Here is a 14,252-nt window from a genome sequence, read left to right as displayed (position 1 = left end):
ATGTCACCACCAGTCTGTGCAGAGGGATGGAGCCCCGGGGGTGCCAGTGTGTCCCCCTCAGTGTGGGGGACAGTCAAGGGCCAGGCAGGACCCCTGGGAGTTCAGGTTTGGGCTGCACTGCAGCAGGGAGAGGGGGGACTGCAGGACTGACGTCTGCTGTCCTTGTCCCTGCTGAACACAGGCATTTCTTCCAGGAACAGCACAACCGGGCTGGTGCAGCCTCCTCGGGGTGCCTAAGAGCAGTGTGGGGGAACAGAGCATCTCCTGGAGGCTCCAGGGCCCCTCTGTGCTGCTGCCAGGGCACCAGGACCTGGGGACATGCAGCTGGGAGCAGCCAGGGTCGCTGAAAGCTGATGGGTCCTGGCAAGCAGCAGTGCCTGGCTTCGCATTCAGGTCTTGTCAATTTAAATGTTAATTTAGTTACTAAATTAATTACCAATGTGCCAAGCCCAGCCCGCGTGGGCTGTCCCTTGGGCTCGGCTCTCTGCAGGCTTCCGAGCCATCTCTGGAGACGGCCCCTCCTGGATTGATCCTGCTTGGCTGCTTCTTGCTGTGGCAGGATGTGGATGGTGTTGGTGTCAGGGCAGCCACAAGGGATGAGGGCTGGGTGCTTCCTGCTGTCCCGTTCTGTGGGAAAGCTGAGGAGGTGTGTCTGGGTGTATGGAGCATGCTGGAGCACTCAAAATCCCATCTGGGCTAGGAGTGGGACACACAGCCCCCAGCACCTGGTCCTGGGAGTTAAGGGGAGGTCCTCAATTGAACTGTTTCCCAAAAGGGAAACTGAGGCACAGGGGAAGGGAGAAATGGACTTGGGGCCCCATCCTGCCTGAGCAGCGCAGCATCTCTGTGGCTGAGGAGCCTGAACAATTAGAAGTGATGAAGATCATCTAAAAATAGGGATTTGTAAATGTCAGGTTGGTGAGTGGCTGGGGAACGTGCTGGAGGATGGAGCAGCTCTGCGGGCTTGTCTGTGCCTGTGTGTCCTTATGCAGGACGAGGGACGTGCACTGATCTGCCCCGGGCTGATCCTGGCTCCCCAAAGCCCCTAAACTGCCTGATGTGCATCATCCTGGACAGCCAGCACCAGAGGCATTTTCTGGGCTGTTTTATCCTGACAGGAGCTGCAGAAGGTCCCAGCTCTGCTTTGGATGGGAGATGGGGTGGGGGACACCAGCCCCTCAACCTAAGTTATTTTCCACTGGCTTTTGATAGGAGGAAACTCCAGCAACGACCTGAGGCCCCATGGGATGATCCCAGCCTCAGGATTTTGGGTGATGTGCTGCCAAAACCATGTCTCTGTGTGGAAAATGGGAGCTTGGTGGCACAGGGACAGCCTGCGGGTGTTATCCCCTCCATCACTTCCAGCCCTGCCAGCTTCTCTGTCATCCACAGAATTCCACCTGTCCCCCATATGCCAAGAACTTGCTTAAAACAGCTGGCAACAGAGGTTTATTTGGAAAAATAATCCAGATTGGGGCAGATTACTGGAACCACGTTGTTCCCCATCTGCCTGGGCGGTGCTGTGCCAGCTCCCTGAGGGGCTGCCTGGAGCCAGCCTTGGCAAAAACACACAGCTCTGCTCATTCCTGTGGCTTTGACCTGCTCCCTGAGCCCTCTGGCCAAGCTGTGTGTCCCCAGCTCCTGTCTCTCAGGAAAAGTCTCCCAATCCCTGGTGCTGGCACCTCCAGCACTGCCTTGCTGCTGGGGACAGGTCCGTGCTCAGCAAGGAACCCCTGTCTCCCAGAAATATCCCAACCTGGCTAATTAGGAACAGCCATAGGTAAAGAGGAGAAATCCTTATTACTAATCCCAGTTTCTTTGGCAGGGCACAGGAACCACCTCTGAACCAGAGGAAGGACACACAGAGCACTGTCCTGGGTGTGGAGGTCCTGAACCTGCCCAGTGTTTCAAGTGCACCCTGCTGAGGACCGAAATCCATTTCTGTGGATTTTTCCCCTGTGAGAACCCTTCCCTGATCCCTGCCATGAGCATGGGACGCTGGGAGGTCCACATTGCTTCATGGAGAAGGGACTGTATGCAAATGTGCTGGCAGCTGGGGTTCTCCAAACACAGGGCCGTTTCTGGGAACCCAAAATGCGCATTTTGAGTCTCAGTTTGGTGACAGTGCCCTAATCCAGAGGCTCCCTAATCCTGCTCCTTCGTCATGTGTGGGGTATGCGCTGTACAGAATAATATTGATGCTAACAAGCCACAGGAATTATGCTCCCACAGCTGCTTCTCCACCCCCATCCTACCCTTTGCATGTTGCCTGGGGTGGGCTTGGCCTCCCTGGAGGGATCTCACTGCACCCAGTTTGGAGGGCCAGGAGGCTCCCAACCTTTGGCACTAAAAGAAGTGCCCTCATCCCTGGCAACCAAAAGCCACCACCTCCCTCCCTCCGGCCTCAGGAGAAGCTGGAGCACCCCACTGCCCACACCAGCCCCTTCAGAGAAAGGGTTTTGGGGACAGGGAGTGTTTGGTCACTTCTCCCCCCCTGAAGGCGATTTCCTTCCTCTTCTCGAGGGCCGGGCTCTGGTGGCTGCTGTCAGAATGGTGCTCTGTTCCCTGCTCCACCACCCCCGTGTGCCCGCAGAGCCCTCCAGCCTTCTCCCTGCTCCATGGTCACTCTCACCAAGGCTCCCCAGCTCTGTCCCCGTGCTGCACTCCCGGAGTCACAGCTGGGACATGCTCTGCCAGCTGTGCAAATCCACCCCTTGTTTTGCTCAGGGGCTGTGGTTTGTTTGGCTGCACTGGGGTGGGAAAGGGAGGGAGGAGGTGGGGAAGTGGATGAAGGTGATGGCAGGCTGCGATTTCTCCCCTTGTAACTCAGTGCCTGGGGTGACAAGGTGGCACCAGAGCCCGCACGCTCCTATGATGGGGGGGAAAACCTCAGGAAAAGGTCTTCAAACTGCAACAAGTTTTGCAATGAGCTGAGCTATGGCGATCTCAGGATTCCCCAGGAACCAGGATCGAGTGGGGAGCCAGCTCCCTGCTCAGTAGGACCAGCTCAGAGCATCCAGCAGAATAATTTTGACTCTGGTGTTGTATCCCCACCCGAACACAGCCCAGCTGCAGGCTCTGCTCCCACTCTCCCTTCCCAACTGACCCACCTCGATATCGGGATTTCAAGGGGAGGAAGTTCAAAGGCTGCATCCCTCCCGGAGCCTCCAGGCCTGCCCGGGATGGAAATAACTGTGCTTTCCACCCGGCATCTGAGTCCGCAGGCACCGCGGCTCAGGGAACACAACTCCCACAGAACTCTCGCTCCCAACCCCAGCACAGCAGGCACCGGCTGCTCCTGAGCGTCCCCAAACACCCGGCAAACCCTGGCGCTGGCCCCGGCACGGCTGCCTGCAGCCGCGCTCCTCACCCTGCCCGCCTTGCCTGCGCCAGCCTCCCGCCGTGGAGAAAGGCAAACGCAGATGGATCAAAATGCAACGCTTCAGTTTTCATCCCAGCACCGAAACTCAGCATTTTAAGATGCCACATTGCAAAAGCTGCAGCTTCCTTTGGGGAAGCCCCGCAGCCGGAGACGCTCCGTGCTCTGGCACCTCATGAATTACACACCGAGCCACCCGAGAGAGAAAAACTGCTTTAGAAAACTGTTACCTGGATAATTTTCCTGAGCCCCTGCACTGCTGCCAGGGAAGGATGAGGAGTGTCAGAGCCTGAGACAAGCCACACGCAACCCCTCTGCATCCCTGGCCACCAAGCCGGCTCAGGAAGAGAAGTTTCTAAGCACCGATGAAAACACAGGAGCCCAAAGCTCCCTTGCTCTGGCAAAGCAACCACAGTAACTTCGCCTCAGTCACGGGGATATTCGGAAATCGTTTGCAAGGAGCTTTATAGAAAATAGACGATGGAGTGGGTGCAGCTTTCAATATATTTGCTCTAGGATATAGTAACAGGCACTAAAGCAAACACGGGCAGGGGAACTAGGGCGGGAGCTTCTGCTTCGCTCGTTTTAAATTACAAAGTGCCGAGACAGCCAGGTCTACGCTACATTCTAGAGTCAAAGGGCTGCCCCCGCGTGCCCCGGGGAACATGCACGCAGCCGGCGGAGGCGTTTCCTACAGCTGCATCGCCTTGTGCCTGGAACGAGCTGGAAATGTCACTGAACAAACTAAACGGATAAACGGGCTCGGAAAAGCACGTCGCTTCTCGGGGGGAGCAGCTGGATGGTGTGTTTTCCTCTTTGCAGCGAAACGAAAAGGGCAGAAAAAGAAATCAAGTTCAACTTTGCACCTGTCAAATAGAAATCTAATAGGAAAGAGAGCTGTACACGGTCAAAGTCAAGTCCGGGCTCCAGGAACGTCCAGGAGGGCAGTTTCAGGTATGGCCCGCGGCTTCCTGGGCTGCGCCAAGCGAGCGCTGGGGCGCGAGTGCCGCCGGAGGGCCCAGGCGCGGGAGCGCTGCCCGATGCTCGGGGGCGGCGGGGCCGAGCACGCCAGCACCCCGCGGGCCGAGCCGGGCGTGCTCCGCCTGCGGGCACCGGGACGAGGGAGCGGTCCGGCCTGGTGCCCTGCGGGAGCCCGTCGGGTCGGAGAGGGCAGGGGGAGCCGGTCCGGAGCCCTGCAGGGAGGGTCACCCCGCTCTGGTGCACCCCAGCGCCCACCCCCGAGGCCGGCTCGCCCTCAGAGACCGGTTTTCGGCGGCGCCGTGGCAAGGCGATGGATGGGCCGGGGCGAGGCGGGTGCCGGGCGCGGAGGCGTCGAGGGGCGGACGCCGCAGGGGCGAGGGCGGGTGCCGGGGGTACCGTCAGAGGCCGGCGGTGCCGGCGCAGCGCGGGTCGGCGTCCTGCTCGTAGCGGTAGTGGTAGCCCTCCATCTGGTCGCGGCACGCCTCGCGCAGGTTGTGCAGCCAGCGCTTGATGCCGCGGCGGTTCAGGTAGAGCACCATGAGGAAGACGATGCCGATGAGCGCCAGGACGATGCCGAAGAAGACGTAGGAGGCGGTCTCCAGCCGGCCGGGCTCGCCGCCGTCGCTGTGGGCGCAGGCCAGCGCCTCGGGGCGCAGGCGCAGCAGGGCCGTGCCGCGCAGCCCGGGCGGCCCCGCGCAGCGCAGGCTCCGCGCGTCGAGCACGCGGGCGGCGGCCGCGCGCAGCCAGGCCAGGAAGGGGCGCAGGCCGCAGTCGCAGCTCAGCGGGTTCGCGCCCAGGCTGAGGCGCAGCCCCCGCAGCTCCGGCGCGTCCAGGCTGCGCAGCTCGGCGGCCGCCAGCCGCTGCAGGGAGTTGTTCCGCAGGTCCAGCTCCTCCAGGCCGGGCGGCAGCAGGGCGGCCGGCAGCGCCTGCAGCGCGTTGCCCGCCAGCTCCAGGCGCCGCAGGCTGAGGTTGCGCATGGCCAGGGCGAGCTGCTCCTCGAGCGGGGCCGCCAGCAGCGCCTGGTTCAGCTGCAGCGTGCGCAGCAGCGGGACCCCGGCGAAGGCGCCGGCGGCCACCGAGAGCAGCGGGTTGTGGCTCAGGTCGAGGGTGCGCAGGGCGGGCAGGCCTTGCAGGGCCATGTCCTCGATGGTGTGGATGTTGTCGTGGCGCAGGCGGAGCAGGCGGAGGTCGCGCAGCGGACGGGCGGCGAAGGCGGCGCGGGACAGGACGCTCAGGTTGCTGCCGGCGATGCTGAGGTTGTGGACGGCGGCGGGCAGCTCCCTCGGGGGCTCTTCCAGCCGCTCGTAGCGGCACTGGACCAGCTCCGGGGTGGCCACGCAGTAGCAGGCGGAGGGGCAGGCGGCGGGGGCGGCGGCGGGGGGCACGGCCAGCGGCAGCAGGGCGAGCCCCAGCCAGGGCAGCCAGCGCCCGCCGCCCGCCGCCCGCGCCTGCCTGCGGGCCATGCTGCCGGCGCGGGCATGCAGGGCGGGGGCCGGGCGGGGGCCGGGCGGGCCGGGATGCGGCGGGGTCGCTCCTGCCTCGCCGCAGCCCCCCCGGGGCCGAGCTGCCTCCGGCGCCGCGCCCGCACACGGCGGCTCTGCCGGCAGCGCCGGGCGCGCCACTGCCCAACTCGGGCCGGGGGTGGGGGGGTGTGGAAGGGGAGGAGAGCGAGGAGGAGAAGGAGGAGGAGGAAGAAGAGAAGGGGACGGGTTGGGGCTGCCCGGCGCTGCGGGCTGGGCTGGGGAGCGCCGCGGGCGGCGGCCGTCGGGGGGAGCTGAGCCGGGCTCCGCTGAGCCGGGCTCGGCACCGACCCCACCGAGCCCCCGCCGCTGCGGGGTCCTGGGGGCTGGACAGGGCTGGTGCGGTCCCCTTGCTGCCCGAGGAGGGATTAGGGGATGTCGCGGACCCCATCGAGCCCGGGGAGGATTTGGAGGCTGTTCCGGTCCTCTCCCAGCAAGGTGGGAGTTGGGGGGCTGCTGCGGTGTGCCCCCCCAGCCCTGGGGGGGGGGGGGGGGTGTGGAATGGGGGCTGTCACAGTGTCTTTCCACCCCACGGAGGATTTAGGGAATTACCTCAGACCCCCTCCATTCCAGGGAGGATCTGGGGGGTTGTCTCAGCTCGCCTCCAGCTGGGGAGGATTTAGGGGCTGTCCCGCTCCCCTTCCAGCCCTGGTCCCCATTCCCTGAGCTGCCCCACAAGCCAGACACCCCGCAGCATCCCTGAGCATTACAGGGTTCCCTCCCTGTGCTTCCAAGCCTGCTTGGTTCACATCAGCATCCCGGGGGCTGCCCAGGGTTGGGAGGGCAGGGGGGATCACAAGCCCCTGGTCATGGAGGATGGTGTTGGGGTGGGCATGGGATTTTTGGATGTTGGAGCAATGCACAGCCAGGGAGTGGGAGTGCTATGTTCAGAGCCAGATGCAGCAGCAGCTGGATCCCCTTCGGTGCCTAAATACCTGGTCCGTGGACCTGAGCTGGGGCTCACATTAAATAAACCCCATCCTGGGCACACAGAGTCCCAGAATGTTTTGGGTTGGAAGGGACCTTAAAGTGCATCCAGTTCCACCCCCTGCCATGGGCAGGGACACCTTCCACTATCCCAGGTTGCTCCGACCCCTGTTCAACTGCCCTGGAACACTTCCAGGGATGGGGTCTCACGGATCTTGATTTTTCTTCTCCTCCCTGCCTTTATCTCTCACCCTGACTTTTCCCCCAAAAGACTTCCCCTCTTATTGGGGTTCCTGTCCCCAGAAGCTCTCCTGAATTTTACAGGGACCAGGAAAATTGAGGATGCTGCTGTGACTGGGTGGCTTGAGCTGCTCCTGACCACCCTTTGCTGCACTCCCAGACACTGGGCAAACCCTGTATTTAAAGTGACGGTGTCTAACAGCAGCCAGAGAAATCAGGGAAGCTTGTGGAAGGGGTGGGGAGAAAAATGGACTTGGGAACGTGCCCGATAACTGTGTGCCATCACATATTTAAGTGTGGGGCAGCAACCACGGCGGGTTAGTGGGGTGAGCCAGGTGTGCAGTGGGTCGTGCTGAGCCAGCACTGCAGCACTCCCAGATGGAGCCTCCTCTCTCCCAAAATAGCACTTTGCAGCCCATTTATCACATTTAATTGCTATATTTAAAGAATTGATAGCACTCTGGAAGGCAAGGCAGCAGGTGGGCAAGGTCAGGCCAGGTGAGCCAGGTCCTGGCAACTCTCACCAGCCAGGCTGCGAAGATCCTGGCACCTCTCTGTCCTTCTCCGGGCTCCTCGGAGAAGGAGCTGCCATAAAAGAAAGCAGGCACCTTCCCTCCTGAGCCAAAAGCCATAAAACACAGCCGGTGAGTGGCGTTAGAGGTTATGGGAGAGCAGGAGGCTCTCTGCAGCTGACCCCTGTGACTTTGAGGGTGGAGATACTCCAAGCTTTGGAGGGGACGTGTCCAGTGCCGTACCACGGCAGGGTGACTTTGGGGATGTGGGGGCTCTTGCCTGGTGGCACCATGGTGACTTCCTTGCCTGCTGCAAACACCCTGGACTCCCCAGGGATGGCTGAGGCGTGGTGAAGTGGCAGCATCCAGCTCAGCAGAGCTGTGAGCCTTTGGGGAGCCAGGGCTGTGCCAGTGTGTGCACTGGTTCCTGAGGCTCCAGCATCGACCACCAGGTTGATGTTCTTCATTCCCAGCTGTCAGTGGTCATGCTGGAACCTGGAGCCCCTCAAACACACTGTGAACAGACGTTCAGACCCCTGAAGGACTTGGATCGATTTGGGAGCCTATTCCACCATCCCTCCCCCGAGCATAATTCTGCATTTGAAGCAGCATTGAAGACTTCCTGTGGTTAAAGGCCAGGAGATTGCATCTGCCATTGCCATGTCTCAGGATGAGATTAGGTCAGGCTGATGTGATTTGTTCCTGCAATTCCATACAGACCGTTACTCATCGCCTCGTTATCTTCTGGAGGCTTCCACGGAGAATTGATTGCTTGTGCCATGTCTTTGGTAACCGCTGTCAGGCCACCTGCTCTGTGACATTGCTTCTCTTTCCCCTTTGGCACTGGTGGCCTGGGTTGTTTGGTTCTGCAGCCTGGGGGTGTGCAAGCACAGCTCGGGTTCCTCTCCCACCGTGTCCCACACTGTTCTTTTTGCTGCTGGTGCTGCTCTGGTTGGCTGTTTGCAGATGGCTTTTTAGTGAAGGCTGGAACAAAAAGACAGTGAATGCTTTGGCTGGTTCCTTCTAGAGGTAGAGGGCATTGTTCCTTCCCTCTCCATCCCTCTGTGTTTCCTGCTGCTGCAAACTGAGGCTGGAGGCTCTCCTCATCCTCCTCTGGGCAGAGATGGATGGAGAGCAGCCCTGGGGAGAAGGACCTGGGAGATGCTGATGGGTGAAAAACTGGACATGAACCAGCCCAGAAACCTGTTGTGCCCTGGGCTGATCCCACAGCGTGGGCAGCAGGGGAGGGGGGATTCTCCCCCTCTGCCCTGCTCAGGTGAGACCCCACCTGCAGAGCTGCCCCAGCCCTGGGGCCAGCAGCACAAGCACGTGGAGCTGCTGGAGAGAGTCCAGAGGAGGCCCCGGAGCTGCTCCCAGGGCTGGAGCCCCTCTGCTCTGGAGCCAGACTGGGAGAGCTGGGGGTGCTCACCTGGAGAGGAGAAGGCTCCAGGGAGAGCTCAGAGCCCCTTGCAGGGCCTAAAGGGGCTCCAGGAGAGCTGCAGAGGGACTGGGGACAAGGCATGGAGGGACAGGACACAGGGAATGGCTCTCCACTGCCAGAGGGCAGAATTAGATGGGATATTGGAGAGGAATTGTTCCCTGTGAGGGTGGTGAGGCCCTGGTACAGGGTGCCCAGAGAAGCTGTGGCTGTCCCTGGATCCCTGGAAGTGTCCCAGGCCAGGTTGGATTGGGCTTGGAGCAGCCTGGGACAGTGGAAGGTGTCCCTGCCAACACTGCAGCATTTGAACCCAGCCATTAACCTTTGCTCAGCAAACACTGGCACCAGCATCCCTTTAAAATTCACACCTGTGACACTGGAATTGCTCATTTCCCTGCAGGAGCACACTTGGAAAAGTGCTGGAAAATAAGAACTAATTTTTTCAACATTACCCATGTGAAACTGTTAGAAATGACATTTCTTTCATTTATTAAAAAAAAAAAAAATCTTACACCTGTATTTGCGAAAGTTTGGCACTGAAGTCCTGTTTCAGGTTTTGCCTTGTCCCAGGTGATTTCTTTCCCTCTGTTGCTCACACCCTCTTGGGATTGCAAAAGGTTTTGTAAAAATCAGCTTTTAAACCAAGGTGGGAGAGTCCCCAGGTGCAGGAAAAGGGAGGCCAACTCCCAGATTTTGTGTCTGGCTCCAGGGATGGTGCTGGGGCTGGAAGTCAGGCTGGGACTCCCTGGTCCCATGGCCAGCCTGTTTCTCTGTGACCTGGCAGAAGTTGCCTTCCCCAGCAGCACTAGATAAGCATGAAATAAAAGCCAGGCCAGGATGAGCTGACAAAACAGGATGGGGACAGCACATCCCTGTGGGTTGTGGCTGGCCATGGTTATCCCTGCAGGAAGAGCTCATCCCTGGGATTGGCAGCGACCCACTGCTGGCTGGATGCTATACACCACCTCCTTTTCCCGCTCCACAGCCCCCGTGTCCGTATGTCCCTGCTGGCACCACCCAGGTCCCATATGCCGCTTGCGTAGGGAAGGGGGTGGCTCCTTTTGGGAGCCCAGCCACCATGAATCCCACTGTGCTCCAGCCCCACTAATGGATCCAGGGGGAACTGGACACGCCTGAGCTAACTGGTGCATATTTTAAGATGGTATTGAGGCTTTTGCCTTTAAACACGACAGACTTGCAAACATAGCTGCAGGGGGGCAGGGCTGGGGGCTGCTCCTCGTGGTCACAGCCCTACAGAGCCGGGAGCTGCTTCCTGGAGAGTGCTGGAGAGAGAGGAGGGGGCAAGGCAGTGAGCCAGGACCCCCTGGGTGACCTGGAGTCATAAGGGCGGATTTGCACCCGAAATAAGCAGAACCCTGCGGTGCTGGGCTGTGCTGGCCTCCCTGGGCACAAGGGAGCTGTGCTTTGGCTGCCCACAGCCGGGCTTGGCTTTGCTGTGTCCAGGGCCCAAGGGAGAAAACACCACCCCAGCCCAGCAGGAAAACAACAAATCCCTCATGGAAAACCACAAGATCCAGGAGGGGAGATACGGCCCCTCCGGAGTGTCAGGGCTGGGACACAGAGCCCAGGGGTGTTTAACTGCTCTGTTTAAACCACGACATCCGAAGGAGAGAGCACCTTCTCCCCAGCCGCCCGCAGAGCCCGTGCGCGGGTAATGCTCTATAAATACTTGAGCAATAAATAATGGATAACCTGGATGGGCATTAAAGTGTAAACAGGAGGTGAAGGGCCCTCTCCCATTACCGGTCCCCCGAGAGCCATGCGCATCCCTCTCTCCAGGTCCGGCTTGATGTTGCTCCAACTGCAGAGCCCTTAGTCACAGCAGTGACAATATCATAGATCAGTGGCTCCAGAGTTGGGAAAAACAAGCCAAAAATAGTCCGGAGGGCAGAGTCTTCCTCCCGATGGCATGCTGGATTTGCCTGCATCAGCGTTTTTGCCTTTGATGCTCCTCTGCCTGCGTGGGCTGACCCTCCCAAGGAGTCAGAGTCCTCTTCATGGCACTCTCCATCCCAGAGAGCTTGGGAGTGCCCCTGATTTGGGAGGTTTTATCCCCCTTGGATGTAGCTGAAGTGTTGAGCTGTGCCAGCTGGATGTGGTCCCTAAAAGTCACTGCCCTGTGACTGAAGGTGGCCCCATTCCCAAGCTGGGGGGGATTGTCCTCATCAGCATGGTGATCATGCCCATGGATGGTCCCAGGGGGTGGCACGGACACTCACCTGATGTGCAGAGAGAAAGGAGATAAAATGAATTTATGATGTGACATGGGATCGTCTGGGGAGGAGACTTGTGCTGCTTCCACAGGGTTCTCACAATCCCGAATAAGAGCAAACCTTCCTGGTACCAGCTGTTAAGGATCCATCCCAGGGTCCACCGTCCTCCTGGAGAGGAGAACAGGGCTCGGAAAACAAGCTGGCTCCGAGCCCTTCTCCTCCTGCAGCCTTGCTCTGCCAGAGTTGGGCATTAATTCATCACCTGGCTGCAAACAGTTCAGGAGTAGCTCTGCTTCAGGAGGGAGGAAAGGGATGAGCTCTTCATCTACCCAGCTTTCCTGGGAGCCTCCCTGAGCCACGGCGCTGGGATTGGGGAGCTGTGCCAGCCCGGCTCAGGGTCAGGTACCGGCAAACGCGGTGTGTCACGGCCTGGGTGGGCTCCGTGCTCTGCGAGGGGCTCTGGCAGTGGGCCCGGACAGCCAGCGTGTCCCAGGGCAGGCCCAAAGCCGGGCCGGGCTCGGGAGGGACTCATGGATGAGCCGGCAGCATCGGCTGGGAATGGGGCAGTCCCCAGGTTCTCCCCTTTGCAAGGGCTGATGCTCACGGTCTGGCTGAGGCTGGGCGCTGTTGACCCGGACCGTGTCGTGATTCCTCTGCATTGTCCCCCTCTACGCCGTCGGGATCCCCCCCGCTCCCGCCATGATGTGGTCCTGCGAGAGGGGCCCCGGGGCACGCACGGGGTCTCCCAGCCCCTGGCCGGGCTCCCTGCGCGGGAAGGGCGCGGCCCTTGTGAGGGCCCGCCGGGGCCTGTGCGCCGCTCGGGTGCCCCGGCACGAGAGTGAGGGCTTGGAAGGGTTGGGGCAAGTCCAGAAGAGGCCACAGAGTTAATGAGGGGAGTGGAGCACCCCCCCTGTGGAGGCAGGATGGGAGAATTGGGGCTGTTCACCCCAGAGAAGAGAAGGTTGTGTGGAGAGCTCACAGCACCTTCCAGGATCTAAAGGGAAGCTGCAGAGGGACTCTCCACCAGGAACTGGCGTGACAGCACAAAGAGGGATGCCAGAGAGAAGGTTTGGAATAAGTTTTAGGGAGGAATTCCTGGCTGTGAGGGTGGGGAGGCCCTGGCACAGGGTGCCCAGAGCAGCTGTGGCTGCCCCTGGATCCCTGGAAGTGTCCAAGGCCAGGTTGGACGGGGCTTGAGCCTGGGCTAGTGGAAGGTGTCCCTGCCCATGGCAGGGGGTGGCACTGGATGATTTTAAGCTCCCTCCCAACCCAAACCCTTCCAGGATTCTGTGATTTGTGTGCTTGAGCTGCTAAAAGCAGAAGAAAAACGTCCCCATAAAATTTTATGTTTTTTATTTCTGGGATCTCCCCCAGCCATCTCCAAAAGCAGGACCAGTCTGCAATGGCAGGAGTGTATCTGTTCAATAAGACCATCAAGATACATTCCCAAAGGATAATAAACGGGATTGCTGGAGTGCAGGGAACAGGCACCTCTGTCCGTCACTGATTCCCCCTCTCCTACCCTCATCCCTGAGCCCCTCGGGCCTCTTTATCTTCCCGCCTTTCTTCGGAGAGCTGTTATTTCCTGCTTTTCCGGGTGTCAAATCCATTTGCAGAGTATAAGGGGTGGCATGGAAGCCATGTCGGTGATGTAAAGAGGGTGAGCAGGATGGTGGTGGAGCTGATGGGGGGAGCCGACCTTCCCCCAGACCCTGCTCGGGGCTGAGCTTTATTCCCAGGTGGTGGCTGATGCAAAGCTGCTTGAGCATCCCAAATTGTCCAGTCAAGTGGAAGCCAAGGGGGTGATGCAATCAGAGAGCAGGCAGCTGACGGGCTGCTGCGCTCGCTCCACAGCTCCAACACGTGCTTCCCTGCGTATTTTTCATTGCCAGCCAGCTGAGCTCTCATTACTACACTGAGCAAACGCAAAAGTATAAATTTCCCTGAGCTTGGAACTGGGGGAGGGTCACAATTACTCACACTGGAGCTGACAATTAATAATGGAGATCTGACAAATTGCATGGTCACCTGGGCTAGTGCACAGCACCTGTAGAATATTAAGTGAACGCTCACAGACACCCTGAGCTTGGAGCTGTGAAGTCCTGCTGTTGGTGCCTGATGGCAGAGCTGAACCCAGAGCTCCTCCTGTGGGCATGGTGAAGGCAGGACAGAGAATTCCTCCGGGAATTTCTGCCCTCCAGCTGCTGAAACACTGTGATAGGACCTGGTTTTGCATTGTTCAGGTGACATAAATCATCTCCTGAGTCTAGAGGTGAAAAAAAAGGGGAATCATGGCCTTGCCGAGGCTCATTTTTGCAGAAGGTGACTGAGGGTGACCCTCACCAGTCCCAGTCCTGCTCTGGATGGGGACTGGGCAGACGTGGCCTCCTGGGAGACAAGGAGAACCCAGTGTAAGACCTCTGCGAAGGCGAGCACAAGACCTGGGTGTCCCACAGTCCGCAGAAACCCTACATTATAGCTCAGCCTTTTTTTCCTCATCTCCCTTGGGCAACAGGGCTTTCATGGTTTTTGGGTCTCTCTTGGATCTGGTGGGAGGATGTGTGTGCAGCACCCAGCCGCTCCTCGGCAGGGAACCTGGCCCCAGCAGGGGACGTTTATGGTGAATTCTTCCTGAAGCCCTGAAAAACGGAACCCCCCCCCCATTGGTGACGATTTCTGAGTCACTGCAGAGCTCTTTGCAATGCCTCAAAGTGCTGCCTGCAGAAGGGATGCTCGGGGGGAGAAGCAGAGGCCAGTGCTCAGCAGGATTATAAATAACTTGCTGTGGGGACCTTCCACCTTCCCTTCTGTGGCACGGCCGTAAATACTGTGCTTTGGGAAGCTCCAGTGCATTAGCGAGGGCTGTAAAGCACCGGGGCCTTGGCTGGGCACTGCTGACTGAAACAGCAGCAAGAACCCAGGCAGAAAAATGCATCCCATTTTCTTCTACGAATGACAGCAATCTGCTGGCTCGATGTGCACTTAAGGAGATTCACAAACTAAAGCCCAGAACAGGCAAAA

The 14,252-nt window shown here is 59.4% G+C and overlaps 1 protein-coding gene across 1 annotated transcript; it reads right to left on the bottom strand.

Annotated features, from left to right (window-relative positions):
• Positions 1 to 4,687: 4,687 nt before the first annotated feature.
• TPBGL (trophoblast glycoprotein like) lies at positions 4,688 to 5,823 on the bottom strand (the record flags this gene model as incomplete). The annotated part of the gene is made up of 1 exon (XM_082277754.1): positions 4,688 to 5,823. The coding sequence occupies one exon, from the start codon at positions 5,821 to 5,823 to the stop codon at positions 4,759 to 4,761; it is 1,065 nt and encodes a 354-aa protein (XP_082133880.1). The 3' UTR covers positions 4,688 to 4,758.
• Positions 5,824 to 14,252: the final 8,429 nt, after the last annotated feature.

This window comes from Coloeus monedula (assembly GCF_965178545.1).
Source record: "Coloeus monedula genome assembly, chromosome: 3".
NCBI classification, from domain to species: Eukaryota; Metazoa; Chordata; class Aves; order Passeriformes; family Corvidae; genus Coloeus; species Coloeus monedula.
The sequence above is the reverse complement of the archived record's forward strand: the minus strand, read 5'-3'. Positions and strand labels throughout refer to the sequence as shown.